Source organism: Calypte anna, chromosome 12, assembly GCF_003957555.1.
Source record: "Calypte anna isolate BGI_N300 chromosome 12, bCalAnn1_v1.p, whole genome shotgun sequence".
Classification (NCBI taxonomy): Eukaryota; Metazoa; Chordata; class Aves; order Apodiformes; family Trochilidae; genus Calypte; species Calypte anna.
This window is the reverse complement of record NC_044258.1, coordinates 6,199,782-6,221,849: the sequence shown is the minus strand read 5'-3', so window position 1 is coordinate 6,221,849 and position 22,068 is coordinate 6,199,782. Positions and strand designations below refer to the sequence as shown.

Sequence of the window (22,068 nt, the reverse complement as noted above, 5' to 3'; positions counted from 1 at the left end):
GTTCTACGTTAACTGGACAAGCCCAGCCTTGTCAGCTTGCTTTGATGGTTTGTTTTAAAGCACAGTAACATGCTTAAGAGCCAAGACCTGAGCACAGAGCCAAGTTAACATACACAGAAATTTAATGATTCAGCTCTTATATACAGTAATACAAGCACTTCATGTACTATTTACAAATTCATACTATTTGCCCTACTTAATTTCTCAATTTTTAGTCAAAACTCATATTGTGCCTCATTTGACCTTTTAGGCTAGGATTTCAGGAAGCCAGTGAAAACACAGGCATGTTTTCATAAAAACAGAAGGAACTAAAAGTCCCTAAAATTTCTTATTCTCTACATGGAACTTCTTTTGCCATAATGTAAATAAATACAATAGTACATACTAAGAGTCTGATGAAAGCTGACAATCCATGTGTGCAGTATTCTGTCCAAGAACTCCTTGTAAATGTATTTGATTACTCCAAGTCTATTTTTTATGGCTCTAAATTTATTTTTAGATAAACTTAATTCAACTTAATTTATTTTACTACTTTTTTTATGACCCCAAATACAATAAACTGCTTTACCCAATACATTGGACAGAAATATTCTTGGGCAATTCAACAACAAACCACTCAGTTATCAACCATAAATAGGTCACAAACAAGAGAATATTCTGTATTGGTTACTGCTGCCTAGCTACTGTTTCACTGAAATACTGCATAACAAAGCATTGTCACATTGTCAGGAACCAAAATCAGACTTCTAGTTCTACTGATTCTTTAGGTTTAAGGCAGGTTTTACAGTAGAAATGTAATTTTCTTTTGTAACTTTCTTTTTGTAAAAAGAAAAATCAACATCCTAACCCCTTCTCATGATCACAATAAAGCATTTGTAGCAAAGTTGTAGCAAATATCTACACAGTTTTTATTCTGTTTAGTCTATTGATGTTTTGTTTGTATTTATTTGCAAATGTCTGTAATATGATTTATAAAAGAAACATTTATTTATACTTTATTGTGTCTGGATGCTGTGAAACAAGTCCTGAGGGCTCACTTTTTGTCATCCTTTATCTGTCACACATAACTGGTATTCCTCTTGCTATTTTACTTACCTTTTCAAGATGGATACTTTCTCCCACCTTACTGTCCTCCAATGTTTCACCATGTTTCTCCTCATCTATTTTGTCTGTGTTAGCAAAGACAGAAGCAACACGGACCACAGGCAGGGGCACATCTCGTGGGACAAATCTTACAGAGCTTACTGGCATAGTCCACAATTTAATCTTTTTAAAAGATTTTGTCTTTGCAGAATAACGTGACTCGCAGACATAGACATCCTCATCTCTGAAGTTTTCAGGACACAACTTAAAATACTCCTGCAGATTGAAGAAAAAATATGACATATTTCAGCAACACACACACAGATTCCTCACAGACACACAGCGAACTCCCTCTCACGCTTCCTGTATTTTTAATGTTTCTAGCACAAACACTTTTAGACTAATGAAGCCTTTCTGCTGAGTTATTTTCTTTCAGTTTGACATCCAAGTTATATTAAAAATTAAAAGCAAACAGAAAGAAATGCCACCCTTAGAGAAGCTAAACTCAGCAGAGGTGAGAAAACCCAGCTTTCATTTGTTTACCAAAACGATACCTTAAAACTACAAGATCTGCAGCCTAAAACCATGTTTACAATATTTTTGTGCTTTGATTTGGAAAGAGGGCATGACCACCAAGTCATAAAAAAATAACTTCTATGCTCATTGACATATTACCATGATACTAATCCACATACTCAGCAGCTGTAGCATTTTGCTCCATACAAACACACAGCTTTCAGAAAAACTGACTGAGAGAGGTTGGTTGCAAGCAAGCCAAAAAAACTTAGCACAAGGATGTGGAATCAAATGAGACAGAAATTAAAGACTTCATTCTGTCACCAAGCCATTCAAGTCTCCCTCTCTACTAAATCTAAATTTACAGGCCTCTATGGGAACCTTTAAGAAGTTATCTGCAATTTCTCTACTACACACTCTGAAGAATCAGTCAGCTATATAACTAATAATCATATGATTCAACAAACAGCATTGGGAAATACCATCACCTGGATGAACTAGATATCTCATTAATTAAATGAAGAATACAAAGAGTACAAAGGAACAAGTAATTTTATTTGTGTATTAGAAAAAAGTCTGTTAGGATGCCTATAGTTCTTCAACAAAATAGGAGAGAACATATTATTTGCTTAACAAATTAATCTGAATAGTCTCTCACCTTGACAAACATGACCACACATTTGCCTAAAATTTTGCTAACAGGAACCTTATTGTAATAGTCACTTTTGAAAACTTCTTTCTCCAAGAATTTTCGTGTTGCAAGATGAAAGGTTTCATTCGGTCGATAAAACCAACAGCCGTAGAGCCATTTCTCTCCTGTAAAGAATAAAAACACCAACAAAGAGAATGGAGAAAGAAAAAGATTGAAAATGTCAAATTCTACAGTGCACGAGCAAGAAAAAACAACTGCAGATTGAGTGAATAATTAAATAGCCAAGTAGTAATATATACTGACAGTAAACTGTTCCAAAACAGGACAAGATTGCTCAACTGTTTCAGGCAAGGAAAAGTGGGTTGCTTAAAAAGTCTGATAAACCCCAGTAAAATCTGACTCAGCAAAACAAAGGGGAAATCTGCTCTTATTTATAAGCCTTGACTTTCAGGCCCTGAGATGGCTTCACAGGTTACACAACAATCACCTGATTGTTTGAAGAACCTTGGATAACTGGGTTTCAAGTTTTATAAGAACTACTCCATGTGACACATTCAAATTGTTAACAAAGATTTATAAAGAAGTTATGTATGTATGTATATATGTACTATGTTTATAAATCAAAGAAAATCTGTATTCTGTAGATTGAACACGAATAAACAATGCCATTCACTCTGAATGACATTCACAGACAAATGAACATAAGAAATGTCCAACTGGCTAATGGTCCATCTGCCCAACCATGCTGCATCCAACTCAGTGATCACTGATCAGGACAGGATATTAGGAGAAAGCATTTATCTTGGTCCTTCTCTGTAACTTATTCCACTCCCCCTACAGTCAATGCTTTAGAGTCTTTAGAAAACTACTCTCTTTATCTGGATATTATTTGCTGGTTATTCCCTTAATTTTTTGGTTTGGATCTGTGGTATGTGGACCTGTTTCACCGATTCTTGGACCTGCTGATGTAATTTATTTCCTGGGGAAGCCATAAGGCTCACTGCCTACTGTATTAAAAAGCCACGTGCTAATCCAAGAACTTCATGTTTGTAATATTCTTCAGAACAAAGCAACTCGAAAACAAGAAAAGTACTCACCAGTCCACACATACTCTGCAAAGAAAACAAGTAACATCTATGCAGAAAAAGCTCAGATTGGAAGTTTTAAAGGAGAAATTTCTCTATATTGGTTTCCTATAGCAAAGACATCCTTACCAGCTGAGTCTTCCCACAGCCTCTCAATACAGACTATGTGAGGCTGCAAGTTGGCTTCAGCAGGCTCCACGTACACGTAGTCTCCTACATGGTACATGCTGTTCTTGAAGCTGCAGTCCTGGCTGTAGGTCCGATGCAAGCTTGACAGCCCAGCTGATCCAGAAGAGTCTTCACTCTTTTCAGCTTCTTAGTTCAGGAAGGGAAAAATAGATGTCAGCAATGCCCCGTTTCCCAGTTAGCCAAGATTGCTAATGTCAATGCCTTCACCCCTTGCTGAGTGCAGATGTGCCATGGGATAACTGATGTGTCCCTGTCACTGACTTCCAGCATGAAGGAAAGCGTAAGTGTGTTTTGTGCTGTCACCTTGCTGCTACAGGTGATGCTGAAGGTTGGGTTTCCCTTCCTCAGCTAAATTTTATTGAGCTCTCCCAGTGAGTGAAGAAGAAGAACTCAGCGACAGCACTGAGCTCAGAAGCTTTCAGAAAGGCATGTTTTGCTTTCTTTGGTGTTTTTAGCTCTCAAAGGAAGACAGAGAAAGGGCACCACAGCTGCTGTCCCTTTATAACACTGAGCCTGGATGAAGCAAGCAGACTTTACTAATGCTGACGTTAGTGCTATATGGGAATATAAGCCATGTTAGAAAGACAAGTCAAGGGCAAAGAGCTAACAACTCTGCTCCCATCTGCAGAAAGGAGTAATTAGAAAGCTTTATTAATTCCTCTGGCCATGCTCCACAACAGTTATATGGACAGTACAGTCAGGAACTGTGAAACACAGAGGATCTTCACAGGAGGTCTCTTGCACCTCAAAGCAGTGCAGGCCCATTCCTCTTCACACTCACAGTGGCCAAGTAAGAAATGCAAAAGGCTTTCTTAAAGACCATTTCTTCAGCAGTGCTAAAAGCATGATCATAGATAACACCATCAGCACATCATGAAACCAGTATTTGTCAAAAAGGAAATGACTGAAGGGTCAATTGCAAAAGTCATTGTTGAGTTTATTATTAGCAGAAAGCTACAGTAAAAAAAAACGATTCTTCTATAATATACTTGTAATAAGCCTACTGGTTCCCCAAAGTAACCTGATTAAAGAGTTTACTATATGCTTAGTACCTACCTACATTTCTCTTTTTTTTAACCTGTTTGCTATGGCTGACAAGGATCAAAATAAAATAAATATCTCATAACTTTAAAATACAAGACCCTTGGTAGACAACCAAACTATAAAGGTCCTTTCAGGAGGGGATGCTGCAGCAACAGCAGAGCACACATTATATGCCTAGGTACATTTTCCAGTTAATACATTTAAAATGAATGAAAAAAACATAACTACCTCTCTTTTCCTCCTCTCTTTTGAGCTTATCCTCCTCTATTTCTTTGGGCAGCTTTTCCTTCTTTTCCTTTTCTACATCGTTGTGAAGATGCTTGGTGGTATAGCTGAGAGCAGGTGACAAAAGGATCTCTCCATTCTTACAAAGTTCATCTCGAATTTTAATAAAGAACTGCTGAAGTTCAACTGCATCCTCATAAATCTCTGAATCAGTCCTGTACAAAAATATATACAACAGGGCTAAGCCATAGTTTTTGCAGAGTCAAACAGGAGTCTAAACACACATCAATCACTACATTTAGTGATAAATCTAAAGCTTCACTCTACCAAGAGATTTCTGGGCTTACTCATAAGAAGTCATCCCCCACCTCCTAGTATGCAGTCAGTTTCTATTACAGTTTACCTAGAACAGTTTTTTCAAATACATCAGTGCTGAGATACCAGAAAAATCAAATATAACTTATTGCAACCTCAACTACTTGCCACTGAGCCTCTACAGTCTGTTAACTTCTGAAAACTTAAGTTCTAATATTGTGTTTTACATCCTGCTTCTCCAGAGTCAAGATTTCACCTGCACATCCCCAAGTACTCCACCTAATTCAAGTCAAACACTGCAAAAAGTTGCAAGTGTTCCAAATTTTTGCACAGTATTACAACAACTCATAGAAATGTGATCACTCAAAGAGCAATCCACTGGTCGAGCAGTCAGCAAACAGCTCCTCTTCTTCATTTTTTCAGTTTGAAAGTTAGCATAAACCTGGTTTTCATGAGGTATGCCTTTGGAAGATTAAATTATCTCATGGCAGAAAACTAATCTTTTCCTTGTTCTCATGCACTTCACTGAAAACCTGATGGAGATTTTGTGATTTATGTTTCTAAACATTCATACAAAGAAAGCAAACACCTTAAAAAAAACAACAAACAAAAAAACCCCAGCTTTTGCCTAACACCAACATGCAACACACATGTGAAAAGACAAAGTACACCTGGAAAATATGGCTTCACTCACCTGTTCATTCTCCTTGCCCTCTCCAGCACCTCAAACATATTTTCCTGGAACAAGTCCAATCTTCTGTAGCGATTATTTTCAACATTTTTCCGGATAATATCAAAAGTCAGTGGAGGCTTATTTGGGAAGCTGGGATCAACAGCAGGAATCTCTGCTAAGGAGTCGCTGTAGCATCTGCCCTCATCATCCTGGTGGCTCATAACAGATACAAAAAGGTTATGAATAAGTTCCTGAATTAGCAAGGTGACATTGGGCACATGGGAATCCTCATCTCCTTCTATTTCTCTCCGAGTTTCAAGCAAAACTTTGTGCAGGACCAGAGCATCTTTATAAATCAAGGATTCTGGCTCGTTGTATGTACAAGCATTATTGAACATCATCACAAAGTCCTCTACCATGGAATCAATATCCTGGTATTTATTTGCCATCATATGACTTCTGATCTTTTCCATGTCCACGGGCTTTTTAATGGTTACATAGTAGTCAGGAAGCTCAGACCGAGATGGCAGCCTCAGGAAGATGGCGCTCAGCCTCCTGCCCCGCTTATCCGTGTAGTTCTTAACAGCTTCATACACCTCATTCAGCTTCTGCTGCATTGGAGTCATATATTTTGATTTTTTAGGAGAAATGCCACTTTTTCTACCTAAGCAGACAAAAATAGAAAGAAAACAAACAAACAAACAAACAAACAGTCATTACAAAAAGAGTCTGCACTCTTGTCCATCCCCTGTCCATAGGAGAATTGCTTACTGAAGAACCACTTCATGATATAAGCAGAAAATTCCAAGTTGCTTCTTCCTTTTTTTTCATAACTGTATTCATCTATTTTTTTCATATTATTTTTGGCACAGAGTCCTACGTTCTCATATGGTCCCCCTGGTGAAGGTCTCAAGACTTCAGCATGGAAAACATCTTTCCCTACCTGATGTTAGTAATAACTCTTCCAAATTCAGTTTGGTCTCACTAGCTCTACATTAATTTCTTTCTTCAACTGTTAAAATTCCAGTCATCACAGGCTTTTTGCTATTACACATCCTAAATATTATCAGATTCCTTTATGACAGGTTTATAACAAATCAGAGAGGATTACTAGAGGTAAAATGTAAAATAAGCCCTCCCATGGGATTTTCAATCAGATTAGTTTTACTTTGTTGTTAATTCAGGATCTCTGTTACTGTACTGCATGGTCTCTGCCTGGGAATTCTCTTCTACCTGTACCTAACCTGAGAGCTGCACATTTCTATTTTCAAGAAGGCTGTGTGAAGTTATTTTCTTTTAAACTTTTCTGTGCAATTTTATCCATCTCAGTTTGCTAAATTCTGAACACATATTAAGGGGACATAAGACCTGAGTGGTAGCAAACATAGTTTGTAAGGGCAACAGCTGCAGGAGCCAACATGGCTGGAAATTTTGCTTCTGTGATTTTCAAGGCTTTCAATAGTTTTCCAAATAAAGCTCACATTTCTCATTCTGTAGAAACCCCAGAGATTTGACCAGGGAAATTAAGAACTTTTTTAATTTGAGGAGAAACTTACTTGTAAGCAATCTCAATAGCATATATTAAGTTTTTAAATTGTTACTGAGCACACAGTGCAGCATCTGACATTTAGGTAACACAACAAAATGTCAGTGATTCCAAACATTCCCAGGTTTTATTCATTCCAAGTTACTTTTCTAAAACATCACTATATGCAACAATTACATTATATTATAAACACATACAAACACATCATTGCTGTAATGATTTTGAAAACATAATTCTATTTTGCATGTCAGTGTAAATTTGCACATCATGTCTTATAATCCAAAAGGAAGATCTGTTAATCTGTATTGTTGGGTTTTCATAAATGTTGAAATGAGGCACAGCAATGTATGAGGTTGCCTTACTTAGCTTTAGTTTAGGGGATGCAACATCATCATCTTCAGCTAGGGGTCCCAGTTCTTTCCTTTTTTCTTTAAGGATCTTTTCCAGCATATGGGCATCATTGTATACCTATTAATCAGTAAAGTAATCAAAAAACAAACCAAGGTTTACTGTGTTTTGACTAGTTTAGAACTAGCCCCCAAGAAACATTTAAATGTTATTTTGAAAAAGCTGAATGCAAAATCAAATACTCAATTAAAAAGAAGGGCTTATTTCTCAGAATTACACTTTCAAGAGATTTATACAGGTGAGCAGAGCTGATGAACACCAGGGAGATAAAAAAACCTGAATAAATTATCCAGCTTCACTGCATTTCTAGTTTAAAGACCACAAAATGGCAAGGGCAGTTGTTTTATGCAAATTCCTCATCAAATCATTCTGCTGAGCAATTAATTATCTCTTGAATTACTAAGATTCTATCAAGGTACACAGGAATGAAACAGTCCTCCTGGTACTTCAAATTCAACCCCACTGAATGCAACCTCATCATAAAGTCCTGCACAGTAGCTGAACAAAGTCCTCTTCAGAAAGAGCTCGAGGTTTCTTGCCACCACCTCTGTTCGTGATGTTGTGACATCATGCTTGCTGGCTGAGACACATCACAATATAGAAATGTCCTACAGTATATTTGTAAGTGATATTCCTTTCAGACTCTGTTTGCTAGACAAAGCAAGCCAGGTTTTCTAGTTTGATCTCCCACACTCTACACTTCCATGAAAACAAAGCTGGTTCCTTTCCAATTAAGACATCTCTTTCTCAGAGGTTTTGAGCTCCAAATCACATGGTGATGACTGTAATCATGTAACTATCTTCATGTGATTAAATGAGGATGAATAACGAGAATTCAGAAACTAGCTTATTTTCTTAAAATATGCTAGGAAACTTTCAGCTGACATTCTTCGTAGTGGAGGAACAAGTGTAGCTAACAAGAAATGTCTATTCTTCACAAAGAGTGTGTTGCATTTCATGTTTCTACAGCTATAGCCCAAGAGAATTTAAAAGACCAGCAGAAAGAAAAGTCTTACTTCTGTTTCAGTTCAATAAACAATTGTCAAAAATAATGTGAATAACAGCCAAAGTTAAAAGCATCCTAACATAACTGATACATCAAAACTGTACCTGGGAACCTTCCTCATTGTAATGCCTTGCATTTCGGAACATGAGCTTCATGTCCTCAATCATTCCTTCTTCCCCTGTGTACTTATCATTGCGGATGTTGTGTTCAATCATTTTCAAGTCCATTGGCTCCAAGATAATTTTATAATAGTCTGGATAGTCCTTTTTGGATGGCTTAACCATAAAGAGATCACAGAGCCTTCTGCCTGTGCCTGGTTCTCGAGCTTCCAGTACTGCATTGTATAAGATCTTCATCCGTTGCTTTCGTATATTCTTTTTGCTGTTAAGGAGAAGAACAAAAAGAACAAATGTTAGGGGCTCTTTTCCCCTGTTCCAACACTAACATCAAAATTACATTAACCTCTACCATGAGAAAACAACCACAACTGCCTGAACATACACTAGAAGTTCAACATTAAGACTGTACAAGAAACACAGGTCCTTTTGCAAATAGTGTCAGCAACCAACAGTCTGCTAAATAAACAGGAAATCAACATTTTCTATCATTTACTTTGCACTCAAGTGTCCTACCAAATAAAATTAATAAATAGTTCTGAAAAGTGACACAGTCAAAAGGAGCTACACAGAGAACAGAACTGAAGACCTACAGATACAGTGTGAAGAGGGAAAAACCCCTCAGCCAGTATCTTCATAACTACCTCTGCTGAATACACACACTGTCAAAGACCTGAGCTCTTTATCTCAGAGTAATTCTGTATCTTCTTCAGTACCAATACAGGAGAAATAAGGAAATCAAAATGTAGTAGAAAGAAGACTTTGAATTACCCAAATATGTCAACCACAGTCAAATGAAGTTACAAGTCAATAAATCGCATCAAAACTGCAAACCCAGGTAGAAAACAGCCATGCACACAGAATCACAGAACAGTAAGAGATTGGAAGGCAACTCTGAGGATCATCTGAGGATCATCCAACCCTCCTGCTAGACCAGGATCCCCCAGGAGCTGGTTTGACAGGAATAACCTATGCATGTCCTGAATGTCTCCAGGGCTGGAGACTCCACAACCTCCCTGGGCAATCTATCCCAGTGCTGTGTTACCCTCAGAGTGAAGAAGTATTTTCTCATATTTAAGTTAAATCTCTTGTGTGCAAGATACAAGCTATCACTGTGAACTTTACAGTCATCCCATGTGCTACAGCTTATCAGGAACACAGCTGTGCACTCCACCCCCCCCCTGCATATACTCTATGATCTATAAGCAAATCAGATGCTGTGGCACTCAGAAACACACTCTCTACAAAGCACTTTTAAATCATCTTCCTACCTGCAATCTCTGTGAGGCTTAATCAAATAGTTATCAGTTTGACTGTATTATTTGTAAAGACAACTACCTTCATTTGCAGAACACACAAAACTTCACTGTACAGCTGGCTAGGAACCAAATGGCATCACAGATTTTTCTCCTGCTTATAAAATATATCTGATCCAGCACTGCCTCCTGCCTCAGACACCTCTTGGTTCTTGGTGAAGTCAGCAAAATAACTAATAAAAATGTCATAGCCTGTGACAAAATTAAATATGTATCTTCTGCAGGTTTAAAACTTTTTTCTGTGTTATCTTCCCTGCTGGGAAATTAACATTAGTGGTTCACCCTAGCAGATAAGCAATGCCAGCACAGACACATGCTTATGAATTCCACAGTTTAGCATGCTTCCAAGTTCAACAACATTCAATGAATGTAGGTAAAGCAAAACCAAAGCAGAAATGGTAAAAGGGATGGCAATATTCAAGAGACAAGTCATGCAGCTGATACATAAAAGGGAACGTTCAAACAACTTTATTCTGTGTCACTATTATTTTCCCAAATGGATGAATTTTGCTGGCTTATTAGTTGTTGGTTTTTTTTCCAGCAACAGTTTGGAATTCCCCTGAGTGCTTCACTTCAGCTACAAGCAGCATTTACAATCTTTACTTCCTATCCCTCAGTAGGTGAAACCGGCAACAAGTGTTGAACTGACAACATCAAAAACATTTCTTAGGTTCTGTTCAGGCATTAATAAAATTATTTTGATTTGCCTTATCCATGATCGCAATTTTTAATCTCTTATTGCTCTCAGATGGCAAAGCATGACAGATTATTTCTTTGAAGCATTTCAGTATCCTCCCGAGCAAGGTGATCAAAAGCAACACAGGATTAAAAGGACACTGAGTAGCCTGGTTAGGTTAGCAGTTCTCTTTGAATCTGAAGATCACAAACGTAGCAATTTTTGCAATTAGTTCCTTCCTGATCTTCATTTGCTACTGTGGACTTATCTTACAGTTCTGCTGCTTTTCTCTTTCCTGGCATCCCTAAACTGTACCACCTCCTAAATCCATGTTAATATTTTCTCTCTGCAGATGTTTTACAAGTGTGCACTGCTGCACTTGCTTGATTGCTCTTAGGTGAATCTTTGCTGATGCTCTACTCCATCCCTTCCTCCCCCCACAGCTGCTGTCACTTTCACAAAACCAAAGAACCAAAAATACAGGAAGCTGAAGGTCATAAGCAACACAAAAGGAAGATGCTGAATTCCAGTTTTACACTGGCAGCTGCTATTATTGCAATACATTGCTACTGTTAATTACACAAAAGCTATCACTGCTAGAGAATACTTTCCATAAAACATCATTATTTCTCACTAAAAGAGTCTAGTTTAAATCATTGTGAAATTTGTTTACATTACAGTATCCAGAATAATCAACCTATTATATTCAGTTTCTCAATCTGTCAAATACCCTCTGAGCCAGCTGCTGACAGGGCAGTAACAGAAGAGCACAAATGCAGGAGGGAGAGAGAAGCAAGCAGCCCTCTAACATTAATGATGAAAACTCCTCAAGCAGAATTAACATAATGGAAAAGGAAAATACTTATGCCAGGAGACTTCAGCAAATAAAAATATTTGTAGACCAATACTATAAACTTCCAAAAAATTTATTCAATTCCAGCATTAACTTAAATTGTATTCTGATCCTGCTACCCAAGCTACATAGTAACATAGTGGAGAAGTAACAGAAAAGAAAAATTCCTGACAACCTATGAAGACAGTCCACACACTAGGCTGAAAAACGTAAAACACAAAAAAACCCCTGAAATCCACTGAAAACATTACCTAATTCAGTGTAACTACAGTTTCCATGCCATTTACTGAACTGATGTTGAAAACTGACAACCAATAAACCAAGAAAGGAAAATTAAGTCAACAAACAGTTGTGAATTAATCAGAACACTTAATGAGTTTAAAGTGTAGAACTACATATCCTTATATGAGTGCTAAAAAATATTACTTGATATTCTCTTTAACAAATAAAAGCTGTAGCAATGTCATGCAGAAGTGCTCACCTTTTCCTTTTGGAGCTTCCAGTATCAGATGTAGCAGAGGAAATCATACTGTCCCCATCCTCAATGTCGTCTCTCCTCGCAAGCTCCTTCTTCTTTGCCTGAAAAAAAGAACAAATGCCTGAACCAAACCCACTGCTGGACACTTCCAGAATAAGATATTAAACATCAGAACAGATGGGATGCACCAAGAAAGATGCAACTGCAGGTGTTGAGACTAAACCACCACCAAAACATTTCCAGGGTTTTATTCAATACAAGTTGTCCAACATAATACAGCAGTACAATTCTTTTTAATTGTCAGAGAAATTTCTGATTAATCAATTTGAAAACAAGGCCATTTCAGACTGCAGCATATACTTGGAACAGTTAATTAAATCTGAAGTGTTTTAGCATCCTCCATTCTCTCACAACTTAACTGGGTTACGAGTCATAGCAAGGTATAGCAAAAATCACAGAAGGCAGCAGGTGTACTGAAGAAATTACCCTATGCTGCTCTTCATTTCCATGCTTCTCTCTAGCAAGAAGAAACTACTGCAAACAGTTTTACTTAAAAAATTATTTCAGAAAAATATCCATTAGGGAAATAAATTGATGTGTGAAGTTATATCCTGTTGACTGTTCCACATACCTGCATAACCTGCTGCATTTTCAGTACTCTTTTATAGATGGCAGAATTGGGAACGTTGTAGCGCTTGGCGTTTTCAAACATCAAATTAAGATCAGCCTCCAACTGATCCAAAGTTTCATACTCATGGTTCTTCAGTTTAGTTCTGTGAAAAAAGAAAGGAATATCAGGTTGGTATTCCTCAAGATACACACTGTGAAACATTTCTCTAACACCTGCATTTCTCTGATAAATCAATAGCCAAAGAGCTCAAAAATTTCCTTTTTGAATACTGCAGCAGCATCTTCCAACTGTAGCTCTATTAAGCAAACATATCTCCTCTTAAAGAATTATTTGAATAGTTCTGAAGGCTGCCTTCTTGAAATTGTGCAGACCAAAGTCTTGATTTCACATTCAGAGATGTGGCACAGATGAGGCAGAAGCACAGCCTGCTGAGACTACTCCAGGAGACTTCAGCTGTGACCTGCAGGACCTGGGTGTGATGTCAATACGATGGGTCAGCCCTGTACAGCCCATGAGCACTGCCTTCCACAGGCAGCATCAATTCCACTGATCCCCAGGGAGAACCAAAAGGACTCAACACCCTATGCTAAAGCCCTGCAACTTTTGCCTGCCCTTAAAACCACCTGGCTGTTGATCTGTAGAGGAGCACTTCATGTGGAAACAGTTTGGGAAGGACTAACATTTAAAACAAGCCATTCATCACTGATTCTTCTGAGTCAGTACACTGAGTTTGCCAGTAACTTCATGTGTTTTCTATAATTACCTTGTACAAGTGATGAAAGCTCTGGACAACTTTTCTAAACTTTCCAAACCCTCATTAAACAAAAGAGAAAATAGTAATCTGCAAAAAGAAGCCCTTATCACAACTGTCCTTGTCACAACAGTTGTCGTCTTCACACCTCCTCCTTCCTGACCCATCTGCCTGTCACATGCACTGGTTACACACCACCTTTTAACCTGATCACCACCTTGAAGCCTAGGCTGGTTTCTACAGCACCAAGCATAATGTAAACCTGCCAGATGGAGCACAGCACTACCACAAAATAAGTATAGCGGTCCCAAACCTTACCTGCCAACATCACCTCACAGCTGAACCAGCAAACAAAGAGCAACAGTGGTCAACCAGCACCAAAGACTCTTCACTGGTCAGCCAAGGACAAGGAAGTCACACTTGGATTAAACATGGCACAGAGCTGCAGCTGCTCTGAAAACTACTGAGAAGTGCACATGTATTTCCATCACGACAACTTTGTGGATTTATTTTGTAGGAAACAACCAACTGCATGTTGTATGCACCTTACTGAACTGTAACAGATTTCTTTTTCATTTCTTTCGGATCTGAAGAACTTGTATTGTCCTCAGTGACTGAGAAAAGCCAAAAAACAGTATCTTAGAAGATGTGGAGAAAACAACTTGTTACCATTCTCCTTTAAAATTAACCATTTTAGGTTCACGTATCTTTGTAAAAACTTAACACATCAGTATCTTGCAAACCTTTATGCTTTTTTTAGATTATTTTTAGTATTTTCAACTAAAGCAACAGATTAATTCATTTTTTTCCTGGCAGCTTCATGCACTCTACCATAGAAGAAGAGTTATCAATACAATTTCCATTGGACAGTAAAAAAACCAAATCAAACCAAACCAACCAACAAACAAAAAACCAAAACAAAAACCAAACAAAAAACTCACAAAAAACAAACAAACAAAAAAACAGCCAAAAATCCCAACAGAGAGCCCAAAATCAAGAATTTGGGTACCAATCAAATTGCCATGAAGAAAAGGCAAAGTCAGTCTCCATTTCTTCCCTGTAAAACTCCAGCAAAATTATTTGCATGCTAAGGAATATGTGGCTGGTATTAAAACAAGCCAAAAACAAAATAAAAAGCTTATTAAGTATAAGATTATATTGCCTTAGGTCACTGTGATGCTTAGGCTCATAAATACTGAGGATGTAAACATTGAGTTTACTTCATGTTCTTGCCACTGTCTAGTACCAAACAGTACAAGCCACCTTACATCTCCAGTAAATGTGAAGACTCTCTGGTACAGAAAGAAAAATTTATAGAGTAAAATTAATGTAATTGATTCTTGCACTCCAACTGAAGTACTGACAACTCAGTACAGGATATCAGCACACAAACACTTGTTGGTGTCCCACAAGCTAGCACATCATTAAGAGAAAACTCAAGAAAACACAGAATAAAAAGTAATTTAGTGTGTTAACAAGCAGTGATTTTCTTGTTTACTGATGGTATTACAGATGTTTATAACATAGATTCAAAGTGTCAAAAGATTAAAGGCAAACAAAAATAATGTCTAAAACTAATGCTGCATCTTAGAAAAAGGTACCCAAGCCAGCTGGACAACTTTAAAGGTTAAGAACTTTAAAAAGTCAGCATGATACTATAAAGCAGATTTATTGATCAGTACAAATCCTGGTCCTGCTGTATGTTTAAGTGCCATTTTTTCACACAGAGGAAAGGGGGAACTTGCCATATCCTTTGAAGCAGAATAAATTCAAAGCAAGCTGCAAGCAGCAGGAGCAAAGCAAGAGCGTTGCCTAGGGAATATATATGGCCTGCAACAACTTTCTCGTTGCAAAAAGAGAACTCTAAGTTGGTTCTGTAAAAATTCATGGTGAGGTAAAAGAAACTGGTGACTTGTCAGATCAGCAGATTCCAAGTGAGTTGACTCTCCTCCCAGAGACAGTGACCCAGCTCATGCAGACCCCAGCACTCCACTGTCACATGCTTCATCTAAAAATACACAGCCTCAGGATCCCACTCCAGTGTATCTGGCAGTGACCTGTGCACACCATAATGCAGCAGTCTGTCCCTGAAGCCTCAAAAATCAGAAAAAAACCACACCTAGTTTCCAGCAATCTTAAGTGTACCACTCTACATGCACAGAGTCTCTGCTCTGTCATGACCCTGTAGGAACAAAATCTTGAAGCTGATGGAGAAGGTGAGGACCTTAGTGGCTCACAAGTGAAGAAAACCAGCTTAGTTATATTTCACTTCTCTAAAAGGAAGACAAAAGGAAGAGGAAACTGTTTTAAAAAGGAAGGATGAGCTATCATCCATACTGTCTTACCAGGAAATAAAATCTTGCCTCTATCAGCATTTCTTTATCCACAACCTGATTTTAAGCAAACAACATACATGCACAGTTGTGATGCTGAAAGGTCTGAGAACAAAAATAAAAATCAAGACTTAGCCCATATGGTTTGGAAAGACAGACAATTTCCAACCACGTGTGAAGAATGAAAAACACATGGGTGCAGGAGTAATTCTGTTCTAGTCTGCAAATAACCTCTTGCCTTACCATCCTCTTCAATGCACTTGCTGTCAGCAAACAATAGAATGACTATTTAATTAAGAAGGTTATTCACAGAAGTACTTTGAACAGATTTAATTATCTTCAAACTCAGCAGAAATCAATTATCTTGCCTTTTCAGGATTTAGTTTCAAATTGAGTTTCACAATAAATTTTTAAAAGGCCATCTCAACAATCTTGGAAGAAAAGAATTTTATAGACATGAGTTTATTTTGCAACTTGAGGCTAAAACTAAAGCAATGGCTGTACAGAAAGTCACTGACAAGATAAGAAAAACTAAACTTCTATGCTAGAAAGCATGAGAAGTTTCTCTGAAATTACTTTACAGTGATAAAATTGTAGCCAGAAATATGAGTAAAACTTAATGACCTTTGCAAAATGAGAGGAATATAGTTTAGAAGGGAGGGCAAGGTTCCATAAGGCCACTAAGCTGAAAACAACAGTGGCATGACATTTAATCTGATCAAAATCAGAATAGCAATTAAAAAAGATTACAGTAAACTGGCACTCAGCTCCCTAAAATGTCTACTGAGAACTCAGCCCTTCCTGATGGAATATCTGAAAGAACTGAAGATGAGGGAGAGAGATTGCCTCCATGTAGTCAAAAGACACATCTTATTAAGACACATACTATGCATAAAAAAAGTCCTAGAAAAAATATTCAAACACATTCAAACATCCATTAACTCAAGGTAAGTTCCACTCCAGTATTTCCCACACTACTAGAAGTCGTTAAAGTATAAGGCAAAATATGCATCATCAGTTGATAGCATTTCCTTTAAGTTCATCTCAAATAATAAGCAATCAGTAATTAATCCAAAGGGAACAAGAGCCACCACAAATCTTACAATTACAGGACAACCTGGACACATGGCAGTGCAGTGAAATGCAGTGTTTAGATTCCTGTATTGCAGACCACTGTCCAAAAGGATGCATATTCATAAGAAAAAGGTGTTTCAAATCCTCAAATTGCAGGTATCTCACAAAACTAACTGTGTTTTACACTAGACCCATGCACTTTTTTAAACATCAGCTGTAACCCCAGCTTCCTGGAGCACAAGACACCAGGATCTGCCAACCAAGATATAGATTTCAGTGTCTGTGTCTGGACTGCTCTCCATGTCCTTTAGGACAGAACTGCTGCCAGGGAATTCCCTGGAGAGCTTCCCTCCTCTGGTGCAGTAAAGCCTGACCCACTTGCCTTAGGGATCATATTTGCTAAAGCTGTAAAATTTAATAAGAAACAGAGTTCTTGTAAGCATGCCAGGATCCAGCACTTGTGTACCAGTTAGGCAACTGAACCCATTCTCCTGCATTATTTCTCAACACTTCCTTCAGTAATTTAACATTATAGCATAACTTTTTACCAGCAATTTTTAAGGTTGCAAAATAACCTCCACACTATGCACTTTTAGCCAGACATGAAAGTCACAACTTCTACAGTGTCGTGCCTCTCTTTTTAAACAGGATATTCTTTCTCTACAGCTCTGAGTTTTGTCCTGTTTGAGGGGGCAGGTGTCTCACCCCTGTGTGTAGAAACAGCTGGTGAGAGAGAATAAAGAAGCAGTCAGAGTCACCTCAGCTGTGCCTCCTGACAGGGCAAAGCACAATGGGAATAAACCAAAACGTGTGAAATTTCATCTAAACACAAGACAAATAAATCTCTCTCCAGGGATATTAAAAACCTGACAGGATGTAGTCCCAGGCAACACCTCTGGATGCCCTGCTATAGCCAGGGGTTGGACTGAAAGCTCTTCTCCCTTTTCAACCTCTGCTGTTCTGTTATTCTGTGAAGTCAGGAGGAAACTTGCAGAAAACTAAAGCCATCAGCAGGATTATCTCCCACATCCAGGAACAGCTTGGGATCAGCACTTGGCTCAAGTAACTGAGGCCCATAATGCTGACAGGTATACGTACATCTAATTAAAACAAAACCTAGATATCATGTATTATTTTGGAAGGAGTTTCCTGCATTTAACACACACAAACACCTGAAATACATGACTAGCTGTAAAATGTGCAACATTCCCACACTTCAGTTCACGCTGGCAGGATAAGCTAGGAAGCCAGATGCCAAAGCAGAACAGATGTGAGACAGGAAAGCCAGGCTTTCCTCCAACACCTTTAACTGTTCACTAGGACTTTTCCATCTCTATTGAACAGCAGATACACTCTCTGTATGTACATCTCAAAAAAAACCCAACCCCAACCAAAAATACCACACAAAACACAAACAACCCCCCCACCATTTAAAAAAAAGCCACAAAAAGCCTCCATTGCTAAGGAGTAACAGTTTTGAATACCTGAAGACCTGTTTGCTATGCCAGTAAAACCATGCTAGCTTCAGTTTTCCCTAAAGCACAGCAATCAAGTACACATGTACATGACTTCAAGGCTTTTAAGGTATAGTAAGAAGTGAAGGCTATGAGATCATTTAAAAAACAGTTGAATTTCAGAATTTGCTAAAAGCAGTTGGACTATTAAACAGATTGTGCTTTATCTTGTGAGCTACAAACATTACTTCTAAAATGACCGTCTGTGCCTTTTTATTTTCTGAGCTCTCAGGCAATGCCTTTTCTCTACAGTTCTTCATACATTTGCATGCAATTTCTGTACTGCTCACACAGCCAGATGCAGCCTACACAGTAATGAAAGTAAAAATGCAGCTTGCTCCCTGTGGCAAATTATTTTTCATGAAACTAATACAAGGTATATTTTTAATGGAAGGTCTCTCCCAATTAAATCTGTTCATACATGATTCTTTGTTACATTATGACAAAAAACTCCCTGACAAATGTCAACCATTTCTCTCAATTTCACCTTTGTTTTTCACATCAAGTACATTTTGTGCTTCATTCAAGACAAGACACTTTCTTTGCCAAGCCAACAGATGTACTAAGCCACAAGAAAAAATGTTTTAAAGCCCCTGATGGACAACTAATCAGTATAGCAGCTTCATATTTGTTCCACAGCACATGCAAAGCACACCCTGCTAGGTTAAACAATAAAATAAAAAGCAGAAAAAGCTACCTCATTACTTTCTGATTTAACAAAGACACTGCTTATTTAACAGTTACACCATGTGCAGCAGATGATACTATGGTATAACTAAAATTTACAGACCTATGTATAAAAGTGGACTACAAACACATGAAGAGTTAGGGCCCAGCCTTCACTCACTGAAGCTGGAGGAACAAACTCTCCTGCAGTGTAGCTCAGGCAGGGACTGAATCCCCAGGGGCCACTGAGCAGGAGGCCAGGGTCACCCAAGGCTGTTCAGTGCCATTAGGGCCTATTAATGCACTCAGGACCCTGACATATCCAAACATATTAGCTTATCTTTGACTGGTAAAGAAAGCTTTGCTCACTTTTTTTTACTCAGGTTTTTAATCCAACAGCTGTGCTCTGCCTGTTGATGAGTGATTCATAGCTCACAGATTTATAAATGGTGTTCTGCTTTCCTACTTCAGTCCAGACTAGCTACATCATGAATTAAAATAATTATTCTCCACAGTTACTGTGACCTAGACAAAAGGAATGTAATTGCAACTTATCTTTCTGCAATTCACATTGATTAAGATTATTTGTTTAAAAAACAAGGCAGTAAGAGATAACCAAGCCACAGGCTGAAAGGAAGAGAAAAAATGAGGGGTTCTGCAGAAGCTTTCATCTCTGCTGCCCACCTAGCCTTGACAGTTACTGATATGACAACCTTTCAGGCACATTACAAATGAAACTCTGTAAAAATAAACCAAACAGGAGTCATCTATAAAAGATGATCAAAAGACTGCTGCACACTGAGTTGATAAAAGAACCAACCACATGTAGAGGAAAGATGGCATACACTGCATTAGATATCAACAACCTGACCACAAGATAGGATTTTGTAAATAAGCCCTTGAATAGTTTTCCACCAGATTAGTTTGCATTTTCTTCTTACCTGATCTGCTGCAATGAAATAGGTGTTTTAATTTGCTGATAATAATCAGGATATTTTTTCTTGGAGGGCAAGTGGAAAAAGGGTTCAGATATGAGCTGGCCCTGATTATTTCGGCAACTTCTGACTGTGTCATAAAGCTGATAAAGAGGATTAGAAGTGTCCATGAAGGAAGTAATGCTCTCAGCTTCAGATTCTCCCTCTTCATAACGAGCAGCAGCTGCACAGAGAAAAAGGAAAAATGAGAAAATCAGCAGGACAACTCAGACTGAGTTTTCTGGTTGACTTTTCAAATGGATAAAGATCTAAACCAAAAGTAAAGGCAGTCTCTCCTCAGTCAAGGGTGTTCAGCCACTCTCTAGCAGTCAGATTCATATCTCAGAAAAGGACATCACAAATATATGTCATGAACCTCAAGCTAACAAAAAAAGCACTTTTTCTAAGTATTGCAATCTCTCTTATCACATGAGACCAGTTCTGCCATTAATAATACACCCTTGCCACCTTGAAGTGTTGAGAAGTGTTCAGATCTAAGACTACAGAACAGGACTATTCTATGACATGCTACGTAAACAACAGTTACATCCTTACTTATCCATCAACCCATTAATAATAGTATTTGTGCCAGATACATTTGAATAATGGACTCCTGCCATTCTGCTGGCTGACAAGAGCTCACTAGAAGAATACAAATTGACAAACTGTGTCTCTAATTTTCAAAGGTGTTGAGCCAGTTAATAAAAAAGATCAAATTAAAAATGAATATTTGCATATACCTCAAAAAGGTAACTCCAAGACTTTTATAACTCTTAGACTATATGACTATAGATAATTAAAAAATTTGAAGTTTAGTAGAAAAAACTTGCAGTAAAGTTCAAAGTTGTACTTCTAATATACTCAGAAAAATGATGGAGAAATTAATATTTCAGAATTATTACAAAATGAGTTTAAAGATTTAATAATAAAGCTTTACATATTTTATAGCAAACCTTTCTAGTTATCTCTCTGAAGCATACAGTGCTCTTTAGGATTAGGCTGAATGAAAGAAATTCTATGCAGAACTAACATTTATTGCAGATAAAGTTAGGAGAAACATCACATGAACAACAGAAACAAAACAGGCACAAAAAAATGCTGGTAGTGGAAATACAGGATGAGAAGCAAGAAATGGCCAATCCTCCCATGATTCTCAGTAACATAAGCTGTGTAGTTTGTACACTGCAGACAGGCATAACAAAAAAAGTCTATGTGGTTTCACACATCCTAGAGTTAAATTATTCACCCTTACCCCTCCCTCTCATGAGTTAAAGTTTGTAGGAAGCCTTGGCAGTTGTCACACTGGGTAATTCAGCTATACAGAAGACAGTTCTCTAACACTCATGCCAAGTTTCCAGCTGGCATTTTCACTTTGCTCAGTGGAGGCTGGCAGTGTTTCAAGCTTTTTATCCAAGTTCAGTAAAGACATACTGAAATGATGACAAAGTCAGGGGCACTCTGACTGAATAACAACGTTGTGCCATCATTTTCCCTCTGCAGCCTGGCACTGCAGAGCTCTGTGAGTGCATGACATATGGGGACCTAGCAGACACCTTAGATGCAAACTAAAGCACAAGTGGATCTCAGTAAATGTGCAAACACATAATGAAGATGCTCATTACTGATTCAGGGAAGACACTCAAAATTATCCTAATTATGCACCTGTATGCCAGTCAGCATCACCTAATGACCTAGCAACTATTATACTGTAGCCAGCGATGTAGGAGCTGGGCAGAATAACTCAGGTAAAACAAGACTGGAGGTAGCACTGTGTTCTCTTGCACCTGAACCAACCTGAACATGGAGATAAATGCTAACAGTTAAAAAAATGCTAGCAGGTAAGTTTCCAAAATAGATTATGCAACAAAATACTGTCTGGTTTTGTTTACTCTAACAGTTCAGTTTCAATGCTCCATCAAAAAGTAAGAAACAGAACAGAAAAAG

The 22,068-nt window shown here is 37.9% G+C and overlaps 1 protein-coding gene across 2 annotated transcripts in view; it reads right to left on the bottom strand.

The window, feature by feature from the left end:
• PBRM1 (polybromo 1) overlaps window positions 1–22,068 on the bottom strand; it is a 62,776-nt gene that overhangs the window by 22,642 nt on the left and 18,066 nt on the right. For both annotated transcript variants that reach the window (XM_030458544.1, XM_030458545.1), the window contains exons 13-22: window positions 20,092–20,308; window positions 12,813–12,954; window positions 12,185–12,282; window positions 8,847–9,123; window positions 7,691–7,796; window positions 5,804–6,446; window positions 4,798–5,009; window positions 3,466–3,651; window positions 2,258–2,415; window positions 1,096–1,359 (exon numbers count right to left, since the gene is read on the bottom strand). In XM_030458544.1, the coding sequence (XP_030314404.1) occupies window positions 1,096–1,359; window positions 2,258–2,415; window positions 3,466–3,651; window positions 4,798–5,009; window positions 5,804–6,446; window positions 7,691–7,796; window positions 8,847–9,123; window positions 12,185–12,282; window positions 12,813–12,954; window positions 20,092–20,308 (2,303 nt within the window). The remainder of the gene's footprint in view (window positions 1–1,095; window positions 1,360–2,257; window positions 2,416–3,465; window positions 3,652–4,797; window positions 5,010–5,803; window positions 6,447–7,690; window positions 7,797–8,846; window positions 9,124–12,184; window positions 12,283–12,812; window positions 12,955–20,091; window positions 20,309–22,068) is intronic.